Below are 25,654 nucleotides of genomic sequence, written 5' to 3'. Positions count from 1 at the left end.
CTCCTTTGAAGTTGTCTGGTCTAATTCATATCTGAGGCGTCTGGACATACATAAGCTACAGTTATGCTGAGTATGTACGTATGCACATTTATTTTTTGGCTGTATGACAGTAAAGGTACGACCACACGTAACGATTTTCTCGTTCATTCTGACCGAAATCACGAAATGAACGAATAAAACAGAATTATACGGACAAAATTCACAGAATTGTCGGTGTGCATGCACACCGGAATCGTCGATGAAACGCTTTTAATTGGCTAAACAAATTATTATTCTAGACTTCTAGAATTCTTATTTAATTGCTAAACAAATTATTCGAGCAGCTCTTGCAATTTATGTAGTCCCAGGCACATAGCGCGACATGTAAGAAAATACTAACTCGATCTGTCATAGTAAATACAATGCAACTGAGTTGCTTGGGCTAAAGATGGCAACTCTTGCTACAACGGAACTTTTGCTGCTAAAAAAAATTGTTATTATTAAAAAAAGAAACAATTTGTAGCCAGGTTGTTCAAACAATAAAGAACCAACAATAGCGCAGTCTAGGCAGTTGCATCATACACTATGTACTATGTCGAATTGCGCTGGCACTTTTTATTGTGTGTCGTAATACGTGTCTTGGACTATATAAATTGTAAAAGGTGCTAGAATCGTGGTCACCAATAATTTGTTTAGCCAATTAAAAGCGTTTCGTCGATGATGTCAGTGTGCATGCGCAGCTCAGACAATTCTGTGAATTTTGGCTGAATCATTCTGTTTTATTTGTTATTTCGTGATTTTGGTCAAATTAACAAAAAATTCATTACATTTGGCTGTACCTTAATAGGTGGAAATTACAATTAATTACCTGTACGGCGGAATGGGAAATTTTATCAAGGGCTAAAGAACTTTATCATTGCTCTTGCCGAGTGGAGGCTGCTGAGAGATGATAATCACTAAACAGCTGCCGTGGTTTATAAATACTCCACTTTGAAGGTTTGATAGATGCTTTTATAGTTCGGCATTCCACACTTCCACACCAATAGATTATTCCTTAAGCCTGCGCTGAATCAAAACTATAGAGATGTTAATGCATTAGATTATTTATGTTAATCGTTTTCGTACAGGAAATCTGCAGGCGCCTCTAGGCTATGATAAGTTTGGATACTCTTGGAGGTCACTCAAGGGAAGCAAGTTTCATGAGAGCAGAGGGAAGCACTACGCCGAGGGATACAAGACTGGTGATACAGTTGGTTTCTACATCTACCTCCCTCCTCCTTCTGAGCCAGATAAGCTCATTCCTCCTTCATACAAAGACAGGGTGAGTTGTTCATAGGCTTTCTTGATTTCAGCTTTGCTGATAGGGCGGTTTAAGAAATAGCAGGTAAGAGGCGCAGAAAGGAGGTCGTAACTAGCACGTGTTGGATGAAGGTAATATTTAATAAACAGAGGAAAGCGTGATATAATAAGATGAGTCATATTTATTTACATTCTTTGCAAAGCCACATTTGTTGAGGCAGGCTTTTAGAATCATCTTCTCTTACTTGGGAAAGTATTCCAATGCATCTGGTATGATGAGGAATGCATAGATATGTTTGCGTATGTTTGTTTTGTTTGTGTTGGTATTTCTATTGAGTGTGGAGGAAGACTTGAAGGGTCAGCGAGCTCCGCTGTCAAATGCTCGGTATTTTTGCTGACTATTTTATTGATTTAGTATTTCTAAGGTTTGAACTTGTCTTTCAAACTCATAAATAAGCTTTTGTAAAGTTTGATTATAATTTGCTATAGATTATAGGTTATAGATTATAGATTATAGGTTATAGATTAACTGTATGAAAAGACAAGTATGCTAAAGCAGGCTATATGGTCAGTTACTATGGAGTATGTCTCTCTGTCTGCCAGCCACTGTAACTAGGCTAGAGGCGTGCTTGTTAGTAATTAATAAGTCTGCATGGATGATATGTTTGTTTATTAACAATAGATTCATATGTACATATTTATTTTCTTAAAAGTAGGAGTGAAACATAAATATAAGATTGTACAACTTAAGGTTTACTGTAAAGTATATACTGGCATTATACTATGAGTATTTGGTGAATATGCATAAGCATGGGTATACTAGTCACCTATCATACAGTCTAGGAGGCTGTGAGCCACCGCTAGCCACCTGTAGGAGTAACTAATATAAAAGGTATTTTAGATGAGCATTAATACAAGTACTAGTTAAGTAGTGGAACTGGCTAGAAGACTATGTGCTCTAGAGATTTGCTTGTTGGCCTTGCCTTAGCCATCTGCCTTCCTTCTCTCAACTCTATGTTCCTTTTTAGTGCTAAAATTATACAACAGTTGATGTATTATATATGTGGTGCTATGACATATGACTAGACTGTTTTTATGTAGCTTTGCTACCATATCTGAATATTATCATGTATCAATACATTGACAGCGTGTGGTTCATATATGGTATGTATGTGTTACCGTACATATAGTGGCACTGACTGCAGGTGGTTCAAATACGGTATGTTTATATTACTGTATGTATAGTGACACCGACAGCGGGTTTTTTTAAATGCGGTATGTGTATATTACTGTATGTATATAGTGACACCGAAAGCGGGTTGTTCAAGTACGGTATGTGTACATATAGTGACACTGTCAGCGGATGGTTCTTCACATCTTTTATCCGTAATGCTGCTCATATTAATACTCGGAATAGCAAACTTCATACTTACACATCAAAAACTTGCTTTCTATCTGTGGGCTTACTTCTCCGATTCTGCAATGTAAGTAATGTAAGTATACCCTGGTTAAAGGCTTATGAACAAACATTGCATGCAGATAAATCAGGATATTCTCAGTGCAAGTATCTTCATATTGACTCGCTGCAAACAGCTCTGTCTTTAGTATGGATATTACTTACGGTAACCTCTGTCCTGCCATTTTCTTTCTCACTAGACAATCGTCATCTCTATAAACACACAGAATACTATGGAATTCAAAATAGGAAAGAGTTTAATCGGACAACAAGGTCCAAGCAGGTTATTCAGTGCCTAGTTGATGACAGTGAGCAGCTCATAAGTAACTCAAGTTGATGACAGTGAGCAGTGCATAAGTAACTTAAGTTGATGACAGTGAGCAGTGCATAAGTAACTTAAGTTGATGACAGTGAGCAGCGCATAAGTAACTTAAGTTGATGACAGTGAGCAGTGCATAAGTAACTTAAGTTGATGACAGTGAGCAGCGCATAAGTAACTTAAGTTGATGACAGTGAGCAGCGCATAAGTAACTTAAGTTGATGACAGTGAGCAGTTCATAAGTAACTTAAGTTGATGACAGTGAGCAGCGCATAAGTAACTTAAGTTGATGACAGTGAGCAGTGCATAAGTAACTTAAGTTGATGACAGTGAGCAGTGCATAAGTAACTTAAGTTGATGACAGTGAGCAGCGCATAAGTAACTTAAGTTGATGACAGTGAGCAGTGCATAAGTAACTTAAGTTGATGACAGTGAGCAGTGCATAAGTAACTTAAGTTGATGACAGTGAGCAGCTCATAAGTAACTTAAGTTGATGACAGTGAGCAGTGCATAAGTAACTTAAGTTGATGATAGTGAGCAGCTCATAAGTAACTTAAGTTGATGACAGTGAGCAGTGCATAAGTAACTTAAGTTGATGACAGTGAGCAGTGCATAAGTAACTTAAGTTGATGACAGTGAGCAGCGCATAAGTAACTTAAGTTGATGACAGTGAGCAGTGCATAAGTAACTTAAGTTGATGACAGTGAGCAGCTCATAAGTAACTTAAGTTGATGACAGTGAGCAGTGCATAAGTAACTTAAGTTGATGACAGTGAGCAGCGCATAAGTAACTTAAGTTGATGACAGTGAGCAGTTCATAAGTAACTTAAGTTGATGACAGTGAGCAGCGCATAAGTAACTTAAGTTGATGACAGTGAGCAGTGCATAAGTAACTTAAGTTGATGACAGTGAGCAGCGCATAAGTAACTTAAGTTGATGACAGTGAGCAGTGCATAAGTAACTTAAGTTGATGACAGTGAGCAGCTCATAAGTAACTTAAGTTGATGACAGTGAGCAGTGCATAAGTAACTTAAGTTGATGACAGTGAGCAGCGCATAAGTAACTTAAGTTGATGACAGTGAGCAGTGCATAAGTAACTTAAGTTGATGACAGTGAGCAGTGCATAAGTAACTTAAGTTGATGACAGTGAGCAGTGCATAAGTAACTTAAGTTGATGACAGTGAGCAGCGCATAAGTAACTTAAGTTGATGACAGTGAGCAGTGCATAAGTAACTTAAGTTGATGACAGTGAGCAGCGCATAAGTAACTTAAGTTGATGACAGTGAGCAGTGCATAAGTAACTTAAGTTGATGACAGTGAGCAGCGCATAAGTAACTTAAGTTGATGACAGTGAGCAGTGCATAAGTAACTTAAGTTGATGACAGTGAGCAGCGCATAAGTAACTTAAGTTGATGACAGTGAGCAGTGCATAAGTAACTTAAGTTGATGACAGTGAGCAGTGCATAAGTAACTTAAGTTGATGACAGTGAGCAGCGCATAAGTAACTTAAGTTGATGACAGTGAGCAGCGCATAAGTAACTTAAGTTGATGACAGTGAGCAGTGCATAAGTAACTTAAGTTGATGACAGTGAGCAGCGCATAAGTAACTTAAGTTGATGACAGTGAGCAGTGCATAAGTAACTTAAGTTGATGACAGTGAGCAGCTCATAAGTAACTTAAGTTGATGACAGTGAGCAGTGCATAAGTAACTTAAGTTGATGACAGTGAGCAGCTCATAAGTAACTTAAGTTGATGACAGTGAGCAGCGCATAAGTAACTTAAGTTGATGACAGTGAGCAGTGCATAAGTAACTTAAGTTGATGACAGTGAGCAGCTCATAAGTAACTTAAGTTGATGACAGTGAGCAGCGCATAAGTAACTTAAGTTGATGACAGTGAGCAGTGCATAAGTAACTTAAGTTGATGACAGTGAGCAGCTCATAAGTAACTTAAGTTGATGACAGTGAGCAGCGCATAAGTAACTTAAGTTGATGACAGTGAGCAGTGCATAAGTAACTTAAGTTGATGACAGTGAGCAGCTCATAAGTAACTTAAGTTGATGACAGTGAGCAGCGCATAAGTAACTTAAGTTGATGACAGTGAGCAGTGCATAAGTAACTTAAGTTGATGACAGTGAGCAGCTCATAAGTAACTCAAGTTGATGACAGTGAGCAGCGCATAAGTAACTTAAGTTGATGACAGTGAGCAGTGCATAAGTAACTTAAGTTGATGACAGTGAGCAGTGCATAAGTAACTTAAGTTGATGACAGTGAGCAGTGCATAAGTAACTTAAGTTGATGACAGTGAGCAGTGCATAAGTAACTTAAGTTGATGACAGTGAGCAGCGCATAAGTAACTTAAGTTGATGACAGTGAGCAGTGCATAAGTAACTTAAGTTGATGACAGTGAGCAGCGCCTAAGTAACTTAAGTTGATGACAGTGAGCAGTGCATAAGTAACTTAAGTTGATGACAGTGAGCAGTGCATAAGTAACTCAAGTTGATGACAGTGAGCAGCGCATAAGTAACTTAAGTTGATGACAGTGAGCAGTGCATAAGTAACTTAAGTTGATGACAGTGAGCAGTGCATAAGTAACTTAAGTTGATGACAGTGAGCAGCTCATAAGTAACTCAAGTTGATGACAGTGAGCAGCGCATAAGTAACTCAAGTTGATGACAGTGAGCAGCTCATAAGTAACTTAAGTTGATGACAGTGAGCAGTGCATAAGTAACTTAAGTTGATGACAGTGAGCAGCTCATAAGTAACTTAAGTTGATGACAGTGAGCAGTGCATAAGTAACTCAAGTTGATGACAGTGAGCAGTGCATAAGTAACTTAAGTTGATGACAGTGAGCAGCGCCTAAGTAACTTAAGTTGATGACAGTGAGCAGTGCATAAGTAACTTAAGTTGATGACAGTGAGCAGTGCATAAGTAACTTAAGTTGATGACAGTGAGCAGTGCATAAGTAACTTAAGTTGATGACAGTGAGCAGCTCATAAGTAACTTAAGTTGATGACAGTGAGCAGTGCATAAGTAACTCAAGTTGATGACAGTGAGCAGTGCATAAGTAACTTAAGTTGATGACAGTGAGCAGCGCCTAAGTAACTTAAGTTGATGACAGTGAGCAGTGCATAAGTAACTTAAGTTGATGACAGTGAGCAGTGCATAAGTAACTCAAGTTGATGACAGTGAGCAGCGCATAAGTAACTTAAGTTGATGACAGTGAGCAGTGCATAAGTAACTTAAGTTGATGACAGTGAGCAGTGCATAAGTAACTTAAGTTGATGACAGTGAGCAGCTCATAAGTAACTCAAGTTGATGACAGTGAGCAGCGCATAAGTAACTTAAGTTGATGACAGTGAGCAGTGCATAAGTAACTTAAGTTGATGACAGTGAGCAGTGCATAAGTAACTTAAGTTGATGACAGTGAGCAGCTCATAAGTAACTTAAGTTGATGACAGTGAGCAGTGCATAAGTAACTCAAGTTGATGACAGTGAGCAGTGCATAAGTAACTTAAGTTGATGACAGTGAGCAGTGCATAAGTAACTTAAGTTGATGACAGTGAGCAGCTCATAAGTAACTTAAGTTGATGACAGTGAGCAGTGCATAAGTAACTCAAGTTGATGACAGTGAGCAGTGCATAAGTAACTTAAGTTGATGACAGTGAGCAGTGCATAAGTAACTTAAGTTGATGACAGTGAGCAGCTCATAAGTAACTTAAGTTGATGACAGTGAGCAGTGCATAAGTAACTTAAGTTGATGACAGTGAGCAGTGCATAAGTAACTTAAGTTGATGACAGTGAGCAGCGCCTAAGTAACTTAAGTTGATGACAGTGAGCAGTGCATAAGTAACTTAAGTTGATGACAGTGAGCAGCTCATAAGTAACTTAAGTTGATGACAGTGAGCAGTGCATAAGTAACTCAAGTTGATGACAGTGAGCAGTGCATAAGTAACTTAAGTTGATGACAGTGAGCAGTGCATAAGTAACTTAAGTTGATGACAGTGAGCAGCGCATAAGTAACTTAAGTTGATGACAGTGAGCAGTGCATAAGTAACTCAAGTTGATGACAGTGAGCAGTGCATAAGTAACTTAAGTTGATGACAGTGAGCAGCGCATAAGTAACTCAAGTTGATGACAGTGAGCAGTGCATAAGTAACTTAAGTTGATGACAGTGAGCAGTGCATAAGTAACTTAAGTTGATGACAGTGAGCAGCGCATAAGTAACTTAAGTTGATGACAGTGAGCAGCGCATAAGTAACTTAAGTTGATGACAGTGAGCAGTGCATAAGTAACTTAAGTTGATGACAGTGAGCAGTGCATAAGTAACTTAAGTTGATGACAGTGAGCAGCGCATAAGTAACTTAAGTTGATGACAGTGAGCAGTGCATAAGTAACTTAAGTTGATGACAGTGAGCAGTGCATAAGTAACTTAAGTTGATGACAGTGAGCAGTGCATAAGTAACTTAAGTTGATGACAGTGAGCAGTGCATAAGTAACTTAAGTTGATGACAGTGAGCAGTGCATAAGTAACTTAAGTTGATGACAGTGAGCAGTGCATAAGTAACTTAAGTTGATGACAGTGAGCAGCTCATAAGTAACTTAAGTTGATGACAGTGAGCAGCGCATAAGTAACTTAAGTTGATGACAGTGAGCAGTGCATAAGTAACTTAAGTTGATGACAGTGAGCAGTGCATAAGTAACTTAAGTTGATGACAGTGAGCAGTGCATAAGTAACTTAAGTTGATGACAGTGAGCAGCTCATAAGTAACTTAAGTTTATGACAGTGAGCAGTGCATAAGTAACTTAAGTTGATGACAGTGAGCAGTGCATAAGTAACTTAAGTTGATGACAGTGAGCAGTGCATAAGTAACTCAAGTTGATGACAGTGAGCAGTGCATAAGCAACTTAAGTTGATGACAGTGAGCAGTGCATAAGTAACTTAAGTTGATGACAGTGAGCAGCTCATAAGTAACTTAAGTTGCTGACAGTGAGCAGCTCATAAGTAACTTAAGTTGATGACAGTGAGCAGTGCATAAGTAACTCAAGTTGATGACAGTGAGCAGCGCATAAGTAACTTAAGTTGATGACAGTGAGCAGTGCATAAGTAACTTAAGTTGATGACAGTGAGCAGCGCATAAGTAACTTAAGTTGATGACAGTGAGCAGTGCATAAGTAACTCAAGTTGATGACAGTGAGCAGCTCATAAGTAACTTAAGTTGATGACAGTGAGCAGTGCATAAGTAACTCAAGTTGATGACAGTGAGCAGTGCATAAGTAACTTAAGTTGATGACAGTGAGCAGTGCATAAGTAACTTAAGTTGATGACAGTGAGCAGCTCATAAGTAACTTAAGTTGATGACAGTGAGCAGTGCATAAGTAACTTAAGTTGATGACAGTGAGCAGTGCATAAGTAACTTAAGTTGATGACAGTGAGCAGCGCCTAAGTAACTTAAGTTGATGACAGTGAGCAGTGCATAAGTAACTTAAGTTGATGACAGTGAGCAGCTCATAAGTAACTTAAGTTGATGACAGTGAGCAGTGCATAAGTAACTCAAGTTGATGACAGTGAGCAGTGCATAAGTAACTTAAGTTGATGACAGTGAGCAGTGCATAAGTAACTTAAGTTGATGACAGTGAGCAGCGCATAAGTAACTTAAGTTGATGACAGTGAGCAGTGCATAAGTAACTCAAGTTGATGACAGTGAGCAGTGCATAAGTAACTTAAGTTGATGACAGTGAGCAGCGCATAAGTAACTCAAGTTGATGACAGTGAGCAGTGCATAAGTAACTTAAGTTGATGACAGTGAGCAGTGCATAAGTAACTTAAGTTGATGACAGTGAGCAGCGCATAAGTAACTTAAGTTGATGACAGTGAGCAGCGCATAAGTAACTTAAGTTGATGACAGTGAGCAGTGCATAAGTAACTTAAGTTGATGACAGTGAGCAGTGCATAAGTAACTTAAGTTGATGACAGTGAGCAGTGCATAAGTAACTTAAGTTGATGACAGTGAGCAGTGCATAAGTAACTTAAGTTGATGACAGTGAGCAGTGCATAAGTAACTTAAGTTGATGACAGTGAGCAGTGCATAAGTAACTTAAGTTGATGACAGTGAGCAGCGCATAAGTAACTTAAGTTGATGACAGTGAGCAGTGCATAAGTAACTTAAGTTGATGACAGTGAGCAGTGCATAAGTAACTTAAGTTGATGACAGTGAGCAGTGCATAAGTAACTTAAGTTGATGACAGTGAGCAGTGCATAAGTAACTTAAGTTGATGACAGTGAGCAGTGCATAAGTAACTTAAGTTGATGACAGTGAGCAGTGCATAAGTAACTTAAGTTGATGACAGTGAGCAGTGCATAAGTAACTTAAGTTGATGACAGTGAGCAGCTCATAAGTAACTTAAGTTGATGACAGTGAGCAGTGCATAAGTAACTTAAGTTGATGACAGTGAGCAGTGCATAAGTAACTTAAGTTGATGACAGTGAGCAGTGCATAAGTAACTTAAGTTGATGACAGTGAGCAGTGCATAAGTAACTTAAGTTGATGACAGTGAGCAGCTCATAAGTAACTTAAGTTGATGACAGTGAGCAGTGCATAAGTAACTTAAGTTGATGACAGTGAGCAGTGCATAAGTAACTTAAGTTGATGACAGTGAGCAGTGCATAAGTAACTCAAGTTGATGACAGTGAGCAGTGCATAAGCAACTTAAGTTGATGACAGTGAGCAGTGCATAAGTAACTTAAGTTGATGACAGTGAGCAGTGCATAAGTAACTTAAGTTGATGACAGTGAGCAGCGCATAAGTAACTTAAGTTGATGACAGTGAGCAGTGCATAAGTAACTTAAGTTGATGACAGTGAGCAGTGCATAAGTAACTTAAGTTGATGACAGTGAGCAGTGCATAAGTAACTTAAGTTGATGACAGTGAGCAGTGCATAAGTAACTTAAGTTGATGACAGTGAGCAGTGCATAAGTAACTTAAGTTGATGACAGTGAGCAGCGCATAAGTAACTTAAGTTGATGACAGTGAGCAGTGCATAAGTAACTTAAGTTGATGACAGTGAGCAGTGCATAAGTAACTTAAGTTGATGACAGTGAGCAGTGCATAAGTAACTTAAGTTGATGACAGTGAGCAGTGCATAAGTAACTTAAGTTGATGACAGTGAGCAGTGCATAAGTAACTCAAGTTGATGACAGTGAGCAGTGCATAAGTAACTTAAGTTGATGACAGTGAGCAGTGCATAAGTAACTTAAGTTGATGACAGTGAGCAGTGCATAAGTAACTTAAGTTGATGACAGTGAGCAGTGCATAAGTAACTTAAGTTGATGACAGTGAGCAGCGCATAAGTAACTTAAGTTGATGACAGTGAGCAGCGCATAAGTAACTTAAGTTGATGACAGTGAGCAGTGCATAAGTAACTTAAGTTGATGACAGTGAGCAGTGCATAAGTAACTTAAGTTGATGACAGTGAGCAGCGCATAAGTAACTTAAGTTGATGACAGTGAGCAGTGCATAAGCAACTTAAGTTGATGACAGTGAGCAGTGCATAAGTAACTTAAGTTGATGACAGTGAGCAGTGCATAAGTAACTTAAGTTGATGACAGTGAGCAGTGCATAAGTAACTTAAGTTGATGACAGTGAGCAGTGCCTAAGTAACTTAAGTTGATGACAGTGAGCAGTGCATAAGTAACTTAAGTTGATGACAGTGAGCAGTGCATAAGTAACTTAAGTTGATGACAGTGAGCAGCGCATAAGTAACTTAAGTTGATGACAGTGAGCAGTGCATAAGTAACTCAAGTTGATGACAGTGAGCAGTGCATAAGTAACTTAAGTTGATGACAGTGAGCAGTGCATAAGTAACTTAAGTTGATGACAGTGAGCAGTGCATAAGTAACTTAAGTTGATGACAGTGAGCAGTGCATAAGCAACTTAAGTTGATGACAGTGAGCAGCGCATAAGTAACTTAAGTTGATGACAGTGAGCAGTGCATAAGTAACTTAAGTTGATGACAGTGAGCAGTGCATAAGCAACTTAAGTTGATGACAGTGAGCAGCGCATAAGTAACTTAAGTTGATGACAGTGAGCAGTGCATAAGTAACTCAAGTTGATGACAGTGAGCAGTGCATAAGCAACTTAAGTTGATGACAGTGAGCAGTGCCTAAGTAACTTAAGTTGATGACAGTGAGCAGCGCATAAGCAACTTAAGTTGGTGACAGTGAGCAGCGCATAAGTAACTTAAGTTGATGACAGTGAGCAGCGCATAAGTAACTCAAGTTGATGACAGTGAGCAGTGCATAAGTAACTCAAGTTGATGACAGTGAGCAGTGCCTAAGTAACTTAAGTTGTTGACAGTGAGCAGTGCATAAGCAACTTAAGTTGATGACAGTGAGCAGTGCCTAAGTAACTTAAGTTGATGACAGTGAGCAGCGCATAAGCAACTTAAGTTGGTGACAGTGAGCAGCGCATAAGTAACTTAAGTTGATGACAGTGAGCAGCGCATAAGTAACTCAAGTTGATGACAGTGAGCAGTGCATAAGTAACTTAAGTTGATGACAGTGAGCAGTGCATAAGTAACTTAAGTTGATGACAGTGAGCAGTGCATAAGCAACTTAAGTTGATGACAGTGAGCAGTGCCTAAGTAACTTAAGTTGATGACAGTGAGCAGCGCATAAGTAACTCAAGTTGATGACAGTGAGCAGTGCATAAGTAACTTAAGTTGATGACAGTGAGCAGTGCATAAGCAACTTAAGTTGATGACAGTGAGCAGCGCATAAGTAACTTAAGTTGATGACAGTGAGCAGTGCATAAGCAACTTAAGTTGATGACAGTGAGCAGCTCATAAGTAACTTAAGTTGATGACAGTGAGCAGCGCATAAGTAACTTAAGTTGATGACAGTGAGCTGTGCATAAGTAACTTAAGTTGATGACAGTGAGCAGTGCATAAGTAACTTAAGTTGATGACAGTGAGCAGTGCATAAGCAACTTAAGTTGATGACAGTGAGCAGTGCCTAAGTAACTTAAGTTGATGACAGTGAGCAGCGCATAAGCAACTTAAGTTGGTGACAGTGAGCAGCGCATAAGTAACTTAAGTTGATGACAGTGAGCAGTGCATAAGTAACTTAAGTTGATGACAGTGAGCAGTGCATAAGTAACTTAAGTTGATGACAGTGAGCAGCGCATAAGTAACTTAAGTTGATGACAGTGAGCAGTGCATAAGTAACTTAAGTTGATGACAGTGAGCAGCGCATAAGTAACTTAAGTTGATGACAGTGAGCAGTGCATAAGTAACTTAAGTTGATGACAGTGAGCAGTGCATAAGTAACTTAAGGCAAAATATCGACTTGTTGAGGCATTCATAGTCTCTCTTAGCCAGCCCTTTATAGCTCGTCACGTTTTTTTTACCAGATGCATGCTTAATCGTTAAAATATTTTTATTGTTTTTGTCAAAGTAATAAACTCATTATTTTGACATTATATAGTAGTTGTGCTCCGTTGTGTGAGCATCTGACAAATCAGAGCAAAAGCATCTGAAATTGCTATCTAAGGGGTACCCTCTAAAACAAATTCGTACATATACCGTTCACTCCAAGTCTCATAACAATGTTTCTCTTTTTATTGTTGTTATTAGTATTATTATTATTAATATTATTATTATTGGACATGCCTGTTGAGAGCCTGGCTCAGGTTCTCTGTTGATTGATTCTGAATGCTCGGAATATCTAGGTCACTCTTATAATTGGTCGGAATAAGAAACATGCTCTTCGGTCTCAGTGAGTCCTCTTTCTGCTGTCTCTGCTGATAAGCTCTGCTCGGTGATGGAGAGTTATACTACAATATTGTTGGTTCACATCAATTCCGTTGCCATGGAAACTGATACTCGCAAAAAGATATCGCTCAAATTATGTCTAATTACTTACCTTTTTGTTCACTCTGGCAGGCTTTGCTTTTTCAAACTGAAAAAAATGGGAGTGACTCATTAATTGACAGCAAGGGAGATTTAAACCACAAATGTTGAGTCTAAACGGTCTAGTTTACATGAAAATAACACTTTTACTCGTGATAAACTAACCCAGAAATTCCGCGAACGATCTAGGTGTTTAAACCATAACTGTCACGTACAACTTTTATCGTATTTTCTAGGTAAATCAGCCACGCTGAATCCGATTTTGTACTCAAAATAAAGATTGGTCCACTAACCTTCAAAGTAATTTAGGCTTTTTTTAAAGCGTTTCAATATCCGTTTCGAAAACAACGCAATCGGCATTACAAGCTCCGCCCATAAATATGTGACGAAACCTAGCTTTTTCAGAAACGGAAGTTAGGAATGTTTAGTCCGATTTAGAATAATAGAGATGGGTGTCTTAAAACCCATTATTACCTAAAACCAGCCTGTAAAATAATCTCAGTCGTTTATGAAAGGTATAAAAACTATTTAAAATTGCTCGTAGCTTGTTACATTATGTGTAAATAGGCTGAATGCCGAGAAAAATGAGCTCAAAAAGCGCAGTTTTATCACAAGCTGAAATGTGCAATTTTAAATAGCTTATCTACCTTTCAGAAAAGACTGAGATTATTTTTAAGGCTGAATTTAGATATTAATGGATTTTAAAACGCCCATCTCTATTATTCTAAATCGGTCTAAACATCCCTACGTAACTTCTGTTCCTAAAAAGCTAGGTTACATCATGTATTTATGGGCGGAGCTTGTTGTGCTGATCGTGTTGTTTTCGAGACCGATATTAAAACGCTGTAAAAAAGCCTTCATTACTCTGAAAGTTAGTAGACTAATCTTGATTTTGAATACAAAATCGGAATCAGCGTGTCTGATTTACTTAGTAATTACAATAAAAGTTGTACCGTGACAGTTATGGTTTAAATACGAAATTGTATGCTCAGTACAGAGTCCGGAAAACTGTCTTGCTCTAATGGCAACCTTGAGTCTCTCACGTATGCCAGTGGAGCCAGAAACTCTTCAGGGTCGGTGAGCACTTCTCTGGTACAGCAGCAACGCTTACCTGGTGCAGCGGGGCATGTCCGCTAGTGAGCTTGTCAAAGTACTCCAGTGTGTTGATGCGATGCAAGGGTTTCTGACCATCAATTTTGTCATGCGTGTCTGTTTTTTGGTTATCGTCATAGTCAGGAACAGGTATGACTTCTGTTGTTGTCTTAAAGTCTGAGTTTATAGCTATGGCAGGGGCGGAGCCTCTGTAAAATAAGTTGTAGCCTGAAGATGCCGGCCAGCAGATGTGCAATATTAGAGGTTTCTCAACATAATCATGTCAAATACTAAACTCTAGAATTACCGTCTGAGCTCGCTGCGCTTCCTGGCCTGGTCAGAGGGGTTCACTTTCTTCTCTTCTATTCTCTGGCTAAATTCATGGTTACTAGACTTCTTGTTCTTCGGGTGTCTCAATGCGCTCGCTTCACTTCCTCTCCTCACACTCGGGTCCTGCAACAGTCCAACACTTATTCTCCTGCTTACACGTGATTCTAAGGCTAGATAGTTGCTTTTCGCTTAACTGTATTGCTGCTCTACTCTCATTAATGATAGCATTTTATTGGTGTTAACATTTGGTGTTAGCCTACAAACCCCACATTGCCAAATTTTATTTCACAATTCTCTTTGAAATAGTTTTGACTTTTGGCTGCTCTGCGTTTGTGACAGCTGAAGCTGAGCAGATCGCCAGACCTCGCTTACTCACAGAGAGCTTAGGTTTCGCTCTGACAGCATTGCAACAGAGGTGGCTTACGTATTGCGGAGGGATGGAGAGATGGTGCTGCTTGCTATGATCATACAAGTTTCCATGGCTGCCTCCTCTTGGTTGTTTCTCCTCAGGAGTTGTCAACTCCGTAAACTTGGAAATCCGTTGCTTGACGTTCTTTTTTTCCTTGGTTTGGTTTCTTCTGTCCGATTTATTTAGTTGAGGTTCGCTGTTTTCGGGGAAATTAAAAAGGTTCATATTATAAGGTACATATTAAAAGGTACATATTAAGAGGTACATATTATAAGGTACATATTAAAAGGTACATATTAAGAGGTACATATTAAAAGGTACATATTAAGAGGTACATATTAAGAGGTACATATTATAAGGTACATATTAAAAGGTACATATTAAGAGGTACATATTAAAAGGTACTTATTAAGAGGTACATATTAAGAGGTACATATAAAAAGGTACATGTTAAAAGGTACATATTAAAAAGTACATATTAAAAGGCATATGTTAAAAGGTACATATTAAAAGGTATATATTAAAAGGTATATATTAAAAGGTACATATTAAAATGTACATGTTAAAAGGTACATATTAAAAGGTAACTGTTGGCAGCTATTAGTTAGGGAGGCTTGTTTAAGACGCTCATAGAACAACTTCTACTAGTTGCTCACATGGACTGGCCGCTGCCTTGCAACTGCTTGACATTATTTCAATATATATATTTCCTAGGAGACCTCTGAGAGATATCATATACAAAGTACATGTAAGTCCCCTTGCCTCGTTCAACATTGACTATCACAAAACCGGCGTCTAGTCTGTGCTCTAGTAATCTGGTGTAGCAGCAGCTAGCAGGATTGTATTGCCTGCTTTCTGTGCCGTTCTTACACTACTACAGTTAGCTTCAGTTCTAGCGACTCAACCAAACGCCACATGTCAAGACTCTCTGAGTTGGATACTGTGTATTTTACATTTTCATACTTGATTGTTGAAATGAAATATTTATGAGTTGACAAGAAAGTAACTCTGTGTCGCTCATTGATTATTAATAAAATGTCATACATGCATTAGTAATTTTTTAACAGATTTCTTTTGCTCTCCTTATGGGTTTGGACTTGGGAAATACCATTGGTATTTGGAAAATATGGGGTGGCAGCAATTATTGGAGGGCGTTAATGTGGCAGGGTTTTGCTTTGTCTCTCTAGAAACAAACCGGGCACTGAGATCTTTCTCATATATTGTGAACAACATCTTTTCAATTCTGATGTGACCGAATTGAAGGCTTGAGTCAAGGCAGCAACGATTTTATTGTGCTGGGACTATAATTTCTCTTTATACCACCTGCACAGATGAATCACTTGCTTAGCTATCCTGCACTCCTCAGGGATACCAATGAGGTCTCTTTGTTCAAATATGAGTAATATTCATTGCTGGTCACTCAGGTGTACTGTTGTTAGTCAGACTAAGGGTAGGTATACTGCTAGTTGTTAGACTAGGGGTAGGTATACTGCTAGTAGTTATACTAGAGGTAGGTATTCTGCTAGAAGTTATACTAGGGGTAGGTGCACTGCTAGTAGTTAGACTAGGGGTAGGTATACTGCTAGTAGTCAGACTAGGTTTAGGTATACTGCTAGTAGTCAGACTAAGGGTAGGTGTACTGCTAGTAGTTATACTAGGGGTAGGGTAATCTAGTTGATACAAGGCAGCTAATAAGAAAGTTTAGTATGTAATTTTTTGTCGTAGATTACAGTGACTAATTAGCTGTTACTAATGTCATGGATCCCTTTCACCTACTCCATAGCCTACCATTTCTGTCACCTTATTTGCATAAATAGTCAGCAATTATCTGGCTTTATGATTGCACGGTCTTCAAACAAAGAGTTTTATAACCTTTAATTATACAAATAACACTCCCAGGGTTCATACGCATAGAAGATTAGTAGGCTGGGTGACTACTAATTACTCTAGAAATGCTTTGCCGCACATCGCTGCCTTTCGTGATCCCAAACTAATACTGGCTGAGACCGGTGTAAATGTTCATATTTGAAGAATAGTTCAGTTTCAATTTTATCTTAGTTTAAAATCGGCAGCAATAGGTCGCTACGTCCATGGGTAGTCAAAACTAAATGAGGAAGCCAGATAACCCACAGGTGTCATGCAGATGCATGACACCTGTGGGTTATTGATTTACTGCTCATAAAGTTGACAGGGGTGTTGCAGTACTACTGTACCCTAATTTTCTACCATCATTTTAATAGAGGTATCTCACATATTGAAATATCTTTATTCATACATACATGTAGATTTATCACACTTGAAGCTACATTAACCCGCTAAGGTCATGCATGAAATTCAACTTACCATCGTATCACTCTGAAAAGTTTTTACAAAGTGATTACATTCTATAAATACTTGTAATGTGATTATACTGATTACACTTTGTAAAATATTATTATCAGATTTGCTAAAACTGGATGGTTTCACAATGTTTCAAAAAGTCAACCTTAGTTTTTATCTATTTTCATGAGGTCATTATGTCTTAACTTCTGTTATCCTTATATTTGCAGTGAAGATATAACATATGTGACCCAGGCAGTCAGAATGTACAATCGTGCTAAAACAACATTTTTGAGTTATTTACAGATTCAAAATCAGCAAATTCTGAGGATTTTAATGCAATTTAAATTTTTTAAATCGGATTATATATGCCCAGGTTATGCACGATTTAGTAGAGAAGGTCTCACGATAAACTAAAACTGTTGTTTTGAGTTTAAGCAGGATAAGGTTGACGATTCATGAACCGTAAATCATAGTATTTGTTTACAAATCAAAATGCCATAGCAACAGACCACTTAATCTCAACCTATATTGATGAAACCTGGCATTCTACACATTAAAACCCTGAAAAAGATGATGGTCACATTTTTATTTAAATTTGATTGACGGTTGACCTTTTAAAGGTCAGGGTAAGGTCAGCAATATATGTGGCTAAAAGCTCACCTTCTTGGAGATTTACATTAAAAGGGTATGCTTCCAACTGGGCACTTCTCATCAAGCTATATTGCTATGACTGCATATAATGACAATCCAACGACTTATCAAAATGTTGGAAGTGTATTAAAAATTGTTCATCTATACAGAAGGTAAGGTCAACGAAAGGTGACCACAGAGGGCATCAAGATGCGGAAATATCAACCCAACTCATCAAGTGACCATTCAATCTAGAGCTATTTTTATGTAGTTTACCACTCACACATTGTAACACAGAGTACACTGCAGAGATTTATTGTAGCCCATTCAACGGGTTTGCTTGTTATATTAGTAGCAGTTTGTCCCAACACAACCATGTCAAATATGTCCTTCAGTAATCCTTGATACACAGTTCTAACGAGGCTTATTTGTTTAGATGACATAAAACTAGTGCAAATTCCTTCCAGTTGCATCCACTTATTAGTTTGATGTCAACAGCTATAATGGGAAAGTTATCAGCAGTGATAGGCTGATCGTTTTTCTCTGTAATTTAATTAATTAGGATGATCGCTGTTACTCTCCTTATCGTTAGCAGCCACATATTGCGTAAGCAGCTGTATTTCTAAGGTTGCCCTATTATCACAACCTCCCTCATCATCGCTTTCACTATAATCTGAGGCAGCTGACTCAGATTAAATTAAATACTCATCTAAATTAATAGCAGCAACGAGCCGTAATTTTTGCGATGGTTTATTTTGTTTTAGCTTGAGGCATTGAAACAGAAAATGGCCACACACACACGCCCACCCGCAATTAGAGTCTATACTTAAGATCTTGGGTTATGACAAACTCCTTAGCAACCACCGATATGGGTAGAGTTAAATGGCAATTCTGGCTTTATGATTGGTCAGACACAAAAATAAACAAGACCACGTGAAAGAGCAGGGTTGAATGCACTATAAACCACTGTTTACTAAATTAGTGACGGTGAGTCATATAATAGCATATAGCATGCGTTGCGCTCTATTGTGAACAATCCAATTACCGCACGATTGTACATTCTGACTGCCGGGGTCACATATAAGCATTTGCTGTAGAGGATTGAACATGTGTCTAGTTTGACTATGCTGTAGTGTGTGTTTGAAGATGAGGCTATATTTAATAGTTAGACGCTAGCGGATAGATAGATAGTGGATAGATAGATAGTGGATAGATAGTGGATAGATAGTGGATAGATAGATAGTGGATAGATAGATAGTGGATAGATAGATAGTGGATAGATAGATAGATAGTGGATAGAACCTTTGGACATCTTTGATGCCCAAAGGTACATTTAACCAAACCATTAGCTTATTAAGTATAGCTAATAGGAATCAACCAACCTGCACATGATGACAGGCGATGGTGTAGCTTTATTGTTAGAGTTGTGCTGCCTGTTATCAGTCTGCGCTGATTTGACTGCAGGGCGCGGTGAGGGCTTCTGTTGATCGGGATCTCTTCCCTCATGTGTCGGCCTCTCCTGCTGAGGTGGCTGTCGTTGCTTATGGCCAGGTTGTCTGCTCTGACCCGTACTCTTCTCTTGAGTACTTGGAATATCCGTGTGCACGCTTATTCCAGCGGCGGAGCTAAAGTTATTGTCATATTCACTTGAACGGACTGGGCCCCTGTGGTTGTTAGGTGATTGTCTATATGCATCATCACTGCCCGTTAGTTTGTTTCCTCTAGGAAGGTCGAGTCGCTGGTTGGTTGGGTCTCTGCGACGGTTGTGTTTTGGGCTAGTCTGTGGTGAGGCTTTTGGTGAGGAGCTATGGGCGCCCATCCTAGTGTTTCTGGTTTCTTTCTTCCTCTCAGTATTTCTGTCTGTAATTATTGTAAGATAGACTTCGTGCGAACGCGATCAGCTCTAAAAGGTGTCTAATGCTTGTCATGCTATGAAATGAACTCATGGGCTCAACACAATTACACAATAATATTAGCAGCGGTACTTCCTTCTTGATTGCAAGCTACAGTATTGCATTTGCTTCTCTACTAAGTTGCTACGGGACGATAGCAGGCCACTTCCTCTAGGATTAGTGCTAATCTGAGGTAACTCTCATTCTATTTCCTCATCACCTGTTAGAAACTTTCATCGGCTACATGAGGGCTACTTGAGCCATGACTATTAGATAGGCTTACAATAGGTGACAATTTTAAAGTATAATAAAGCGTGTTGGCAGTTGTCTGCCTACAAGCAAATTATTTCGTCTCATTGCACAGAAGCTATAAGCTTGTAATAGAAAAGTAAAACTTATAATTGAATAATAATTTGTCCATATCATGCTCAACCTTTGTCATAATTTATGTTTAAAGACGCTTTTCTGTCCCGTTGTTACATCAGTCTCTCACCAAACTCCAGTTAAGGTTACATCAGTCTCTCACCAAACTCCAGTTAAGGTTACATCAGTCTCTCACCAAACTCCAGTTAAGGTTACATCAGTCTCTCACCAAACTACAGTTAAGGTTACATCAGTCACTCACCAAACTCCAGTTAAGGTTACATCAGTCTCTCACCAAAATCCAGTTAAGGTTACATCAGTCTCTTACCGAACTCCAGTTAAGGTTACATCAGTCACTCACCAAACTCTAGTTAAGGTTACATCAGTCTCTCACCAAACTCCAGTTAAGGTTACATCAGTCTCTCACCAAACTACAGTTAAGGTTACATCAGTCACTCACCAAACTCCAGTTAAGGTTACATCAGTCTCTCACCAAAATCCAGTTAAGGTTACATCAGTCTCTTACCGAACTCCAGTTAAGGTTACATCAGTCACTCACCAAACTCTAGTTAAGGTTACATCAGTCACTCACCAAACTCTAGTTAAGGTTACATCAGTCTCTCACCAAACTCTAGTTAAGGTTACATCAGTCTCTCACCAAACTCTAGTTAAGGTTACATCAGTCACTCACCAAACTCTAGTTAAGGTTACATCAGTCTCTCACCAAACTCTAGTTAAGGTTACATCAGTCTCTCACCAAACACAAGGTTGGTTTGGGGGAGAGAGCAACTTAAGTTCAGATACCCTTCCTGTCGCTTCCAGGGGCTTTTTCAGGGAATTGAACACTATGCTGTTGTTCACAGATCAGGCACTCTAGTTTACTATGCCCCTGCTGCTTACTGATCGCGCAGGAGTCTCGGTAAACAGAAATATTTGGTTCTCATCCATTTTAGGCGATACTTTTCAAAAATGGCTTTTGGTATGATTATTTATCGATTTTTACCTTTTCAAAGTTGATAGACCTGGAGAACTTGCTGGCTTACCTGAAAGTTCAGCACAGTCACAAAAATTGATTGATTCCGATTTGAAATCATTCAATTATATTAATTGATCATATTGTTATTTATTAGGTGGATAGGCAACCTCATATGTTTAGTAGATTCCCTCTTTCTATACCTTGATGTGTAGGCTGTATATTCCATTATAAAATGGAATAGAATGAACACACTATCCTTCACAAGGCAATGATCTCTAGAACCCAGCATTTTAAAAATACATACTCGTAACATTCTGTTCAATAAGATAATATCAGTTACCAATGGCTATCAAGATCTAAGATGGGGGCAACAAGATGAAGGGGTATGCTAAAAATATTATGCACTGTTTGTTTATAAATGTACATTTCTAAAAATATGTAGATTTTTAGACACTGTTCCATGATTTTTTATTACCCTACAGGATGAAAATATTTGATGGATTTAATAATTCGTGAGTTTGCATACAGTCAAATCCGCGAATTATTAAAATCCGCAAATAAGTAGTTTTATTTTTAACACAAGGGAGAATAACTACTGCCTCAAATAAAAAACTAGCCGCTAGGCAGAGTTAGTAAACGTAGCTGAGTTCTAAACTCTTTTAAAATTTTCGCCGGGGCTTTGAGTTAAGCCCATTGCCAATGCATCACACTTCTTTACGACATTTTTCAAGGTTGTCATAAGTTATTCGGTATTTGACATGGCATCATCATCGAAAAAAAAATCTCCTGCAGTTCTTTACGTTGAAAAAACTCATAACTTACCACAAGTTGTTGGTTCACCAAAGGCCTCCAAGTCGATGAACATTCATGATAACCTCTGGATGCAGCCAAAAATTTATAGCTTAGCATGATCGACATAAAATTCTTAGCTTAACAGAAACCTAAACACATGGTATACGCAAGTGAAGGTTTTACTCTATTGCTAGCTGCTTTCACGGATTAATTTATTCCCAAATGTGTTCATTCGCGAATAATTTGCTCCGCGAATATTCATGAAAAAACAATTTTCACGAAATTTAACTCCGCGACTAATTTCATCCTGTAGGGTATTTCAAACATGGATTCTAGTCGCTATGTTTCTGTTTGACCCCCAATATGAGCATTTGAAAGATAAACTGCTAGCTGAAAGGTATAAATATCTGATCAGCAGCTCATATCAGCTGTATTTATTAACTTATCACTAGAATAAGGATTGCCAATGATTGCATTCAACAAGTTCTAGTAAATTCAAACTTCTATTTGTCATTTCTAACAAGTGATGTTGTCTGATTGTGGAACATCATATTTTCATTTCATATTTTATTCCTAAAATCACCATGAGAAATAATTTCATACCTGCCCGCGCCATTATCCTAGTTTTTACCAAATTGGCATACATACTAAACACATTGCGCTTCTCTACCTCATATAGGTATATCACGGCTTACGTGTCAAGATATATACTCTGTAGTATATAGTCCAATGTGATAAACCTACCTTGTCCTGTTGCTGGCTATAGCTGTGTGTAAAATGCAGAGAGCTAGATGCTCCCTTCTATGATATATGATATGTGATCGGTAAGCAAGAGCTCGTATACATACAATGGCTTTGTAACATCTACCATTCAGTGACCCCGTAGCAGGCCATTCATCTTTGGCAATAACAACAAAGCCAGTCAGAGTTCTCTCACTTGTATCATAAGCTAGGAGTACGGGGCGCTGTCCTTATGAATCACAGGCCATTATACTCTCTCTCCTTATCTCCTTTGTTTACTCCTTAGACATGAGTCCTGGTTGACTTTGGTCGGCTCTACGTCATTGCTGCTGTATTAATTATTCAAGTTTGACGCGCAGCGAGGGCAGTGTATTGCTCCATTCTAATGGTGGTGTTTAGTCATTTAAGGTAAATGCATTGGTAGATCGATGAGTCATCATTTTATGACAGGGCACTTTTCTCTCTTATCATGACTCATATTAGGTTGACACAGAGCCGTATAGTTTCACGGAGTCCCGCGACCAACGGAAGCGTATATGGGAGCACACTCGGTTCCAAACAAACAAACCAGGCCCACTGTTTTTATATGAGTTATAATGGAAAGGACGTAACACTAACCGACAAAAATTACTCCCATTGGCAGTCGCTCTGAAATTGATTGCTGCATTATACACCATTTGAAAGAGGACAAAATTTCCTACAAGAAGCTATTAAGGATTTTTTGTAAAAAAGTAAAGTAAATGCAAAAAAGTGAGGTATTAAAAGCGAGGTGTAAATATTTCGTTAGAGATCAGTATGACGATCGGTTTATTTGGACACAAGCGTTTTTGTTTCCGGTTTTGGTCACCTGTAAAGCTATACGGCTCCGGGTTGACCCAGGAATCTGATTATACAGTGAAACTCGGATAACTCAAACTTCAAGGGACCGAGCGAAAGTGTTCGAATTATCAGAGCGTTCAAGTTATCAGAGCACTGTCACAAGTCCATGTATTTACTTATTTATTAGTAGATACATGTACATATACAAACTATAATATAAATCAAAAGCACAAATGGCTTGTTTCAAATTAAATGCTTCTAATGTAAAGTTTAAAACGTTTTTATCAAAAAGTATAGAGATTTTTCTATCACTTGAGATTGGTTCGTTGTTTGAGGTGATGTTATTGCCAGGACGTTTTTTAGATTGACATTGGCAAAACTTGATCGTTGTTGAAATGCTCAAAAGAAAAGACATCTTTTTCTTTTGAGCGTTTTACCCACGATCAGTTTTGCCGATTTTTCTTGAAGTTTATGCAAAGATTACCTTACATTACCTGGGATCCGTTAAGAGCAACACTCCGAGGCAGTTCAATTAAAAGTTGTACGAGGTTTTACGGTACATTGTATATCACTCATGCTTTTTGAATGGATACTTATTGAATGTACACACGTATTCTGTGTTTAGGTCAAACGATGAATAGTTTTTTTTTAGCTAAGACAACGTATACGTTTAATTACAACAATTTTTAAAACGTTTTAAACATTCAACATTCCGGCGTTGATTCAACACGGAATCAACGTCGGAAAACTATTCATCACGGGCTAGCCGGGTCACGCACTCAAGGATTTTCGCCACGCAAATACAAAACAAAAACAGCATGCTGTTTTTGTTTTGTATGTGCGTGGCGAAAATCCTTGCGCGCGTGACCCGGCTAGCCCGTGCTATTCATCGTATAGCAGTATAAATCAAATTTCACCAAACCTTTAGAAAAGTCGTTGACAAAAATATTTTGCCGATGGAGGTAATAACGATGCTTATGAAATACGAAAAGTTGAGCTTTACCTCTATGGCTTGGAATAAAGTGATTTTCTAAAGCGATAGCAACCGTTTCGGTAGCCTTTGGGCAAAAAACAGTTCGAATTAACAGTGTTGAGTTCGAGTTATATAGAGCCATTTATCATTTCGTGGGAACGTACCAAGCAAATCCATTCGAGTTAACCATGTGTTCGCTATATCCGAGGGCGAGTTATCCATGTTTCACTGTATATCAATATTTAATGAGCTGCTTCTGCTTGTACAAAAACTTTATTTCTTGGCTTTGTCAGCAGCTGCCTCCCCCATGAGGCAACAACTACAGTATTTCCTCGCTACTTGGCAGTTCAGTTTTCATGACTTCAGTACTTCTTGGGGTAGAAATATTCATTAAAAAAAATTAAAGTAAAAGAAAATAACTATGAAATAAAAACTGAAAAACAATCTCTTTCATACTCTTGCCTAAGAAGATCCTCCGCAAGCAAAATTGTGATAGCAGTCATCACGGGTTCGTTCTGTTCCTGTTGTGCGTTAAACGTTTGAAGTTTACTAAAATACATACTGAAACTTCCTGCACGTATGTTTAGTATGCAAGTATGTGTTTAGTAGGTCGAAGGTAAGAACTCTCCTCGTAGTACATTGTAATGTTATATTATCTAGCAGATCATAACCAGTAGGTTATGATAGGTACCTATAGTTACTAAGGTTAACATACTTCCACAATACGCACACTTCGTTGTGCAAAGTGTGGAAGTACAAAGTGCTTGTAACACCTGTTAACACCTGTTAACATCTGTTATCGGGCCTCTTAAATGCCTTCAACCCTCAAAATATTCTACTAAATCGAAAACAAGAGGGAAATTAGATCTAATAACCATATATAGATTAGGTCATCTACACGTGGATTAGGTCATCTACATGTGTTTAGTAATTTCTATTTCACAGCTTTTACTTTTCCCTGGGAAAACTTTTTAGCCAGGGAAAATAAATGATTACTGTACTGTTCCATGAGGCAACAACTACTGCCTATGTCATGAGGGTGGGGCTATGGTCATGCCAGTTTGAGTGAGTTGTTACAAAAGATGTTTACAGTTTAATAGTTTCACTGGTGTTTCATCATCTCTTGATGACACTTCATGACACTCCACTTCTGGGTTGTTCGTAAGAAATACAAAGACAAACATTAGCATTCAGAGTTCAGGACATGATCCCTGTGACTTTCATGTGGCCAGTACATTCAACTGTGAATACACTGTAGAATAATGCTGCATGAGCCACCGTAACAATACGGCGCCTATAATTGACCCAGATGGTCTCTCACATTTCACTGTTTCTCTTTATTTGGCTCGCAGAATC

At 38.4% G+C, this 25,654-nt stretch overlaps 2 protein-coding genes across 3 annotated transcripts in view; one reads left to right on the top strand and one right to left on the bottom strand.

The window, feature by feature from the left end:
• The window catches only part of LOC137387819 (set1/Ash2 histone methyltransferase complex subunit ASH2-like), a 52,001-nt gene that overhangs the window by 12,251 nt on the left and 14,096 nt on the right, over positions 1 to 25,654 (top strand). For both annotated transcript variants that reach the window (XM_068074329.1, XM_068074328.1), the window contains one exon: positions 1,107 to 1,300. In XM_068074329.1, coding sequence (XP_067930430.1) covers positions 1,107 to 1,300 — 194 coding nt within the window. The remainder of the gene's footprint in view (positions 1 to 1,106; positions 1,301 to 25,654) is intronic.
• LOC137387820 (uncharacterized) lies at positions 1,971 to 22,558 on the bottom strand. The gene is made up of 10 exons (XM_068074330.1): positions 22,510 to 22,558; positions 19,125 to 19,602; positions 14,806 to 14,986; positions 14,359 to 14,504; positions 14,071 to 14,260; positions 12,973 to 13,008; positions 12,720 to 12,883; positions 2,900 to 2,947; positions 2,712 to 2,755; positions 1,971 to 2,308 (listed from the first exon to the last, which is right to left on the bottom strand). The coding sequence occupies exons 2-10, from the start codon at positions 19,559 to 19,561 to the stop codon at positions 2,220 to 2,222; spliced, it is 1,335 nt and encodes a 444-aa protein (XP_067930431.1). The 5' UTR covers positions 19,562 to 19,602; positions 22,510 to 22,558; the 3' UTR covers positions 1,971 to 2,219.

Source organism: Watersipora subatra, chromosome 2 (assembly GCF_963576615.1).
Source record: "Watersipora subatra chromosome 2, tzWatSuba1.1, whole genome shotgun sequence".
In the NCBI taxonomy this organism is placed as follows: Eukaryota; Metazoa; Bryozoa; class Gymnolaemata; order Cheilostomatida; family Watersiporidae; genus Watersipora; species Watersipora subatra.
This window is presented reverse-complemented; position numbering and strand designations above follow the sequence as displayed.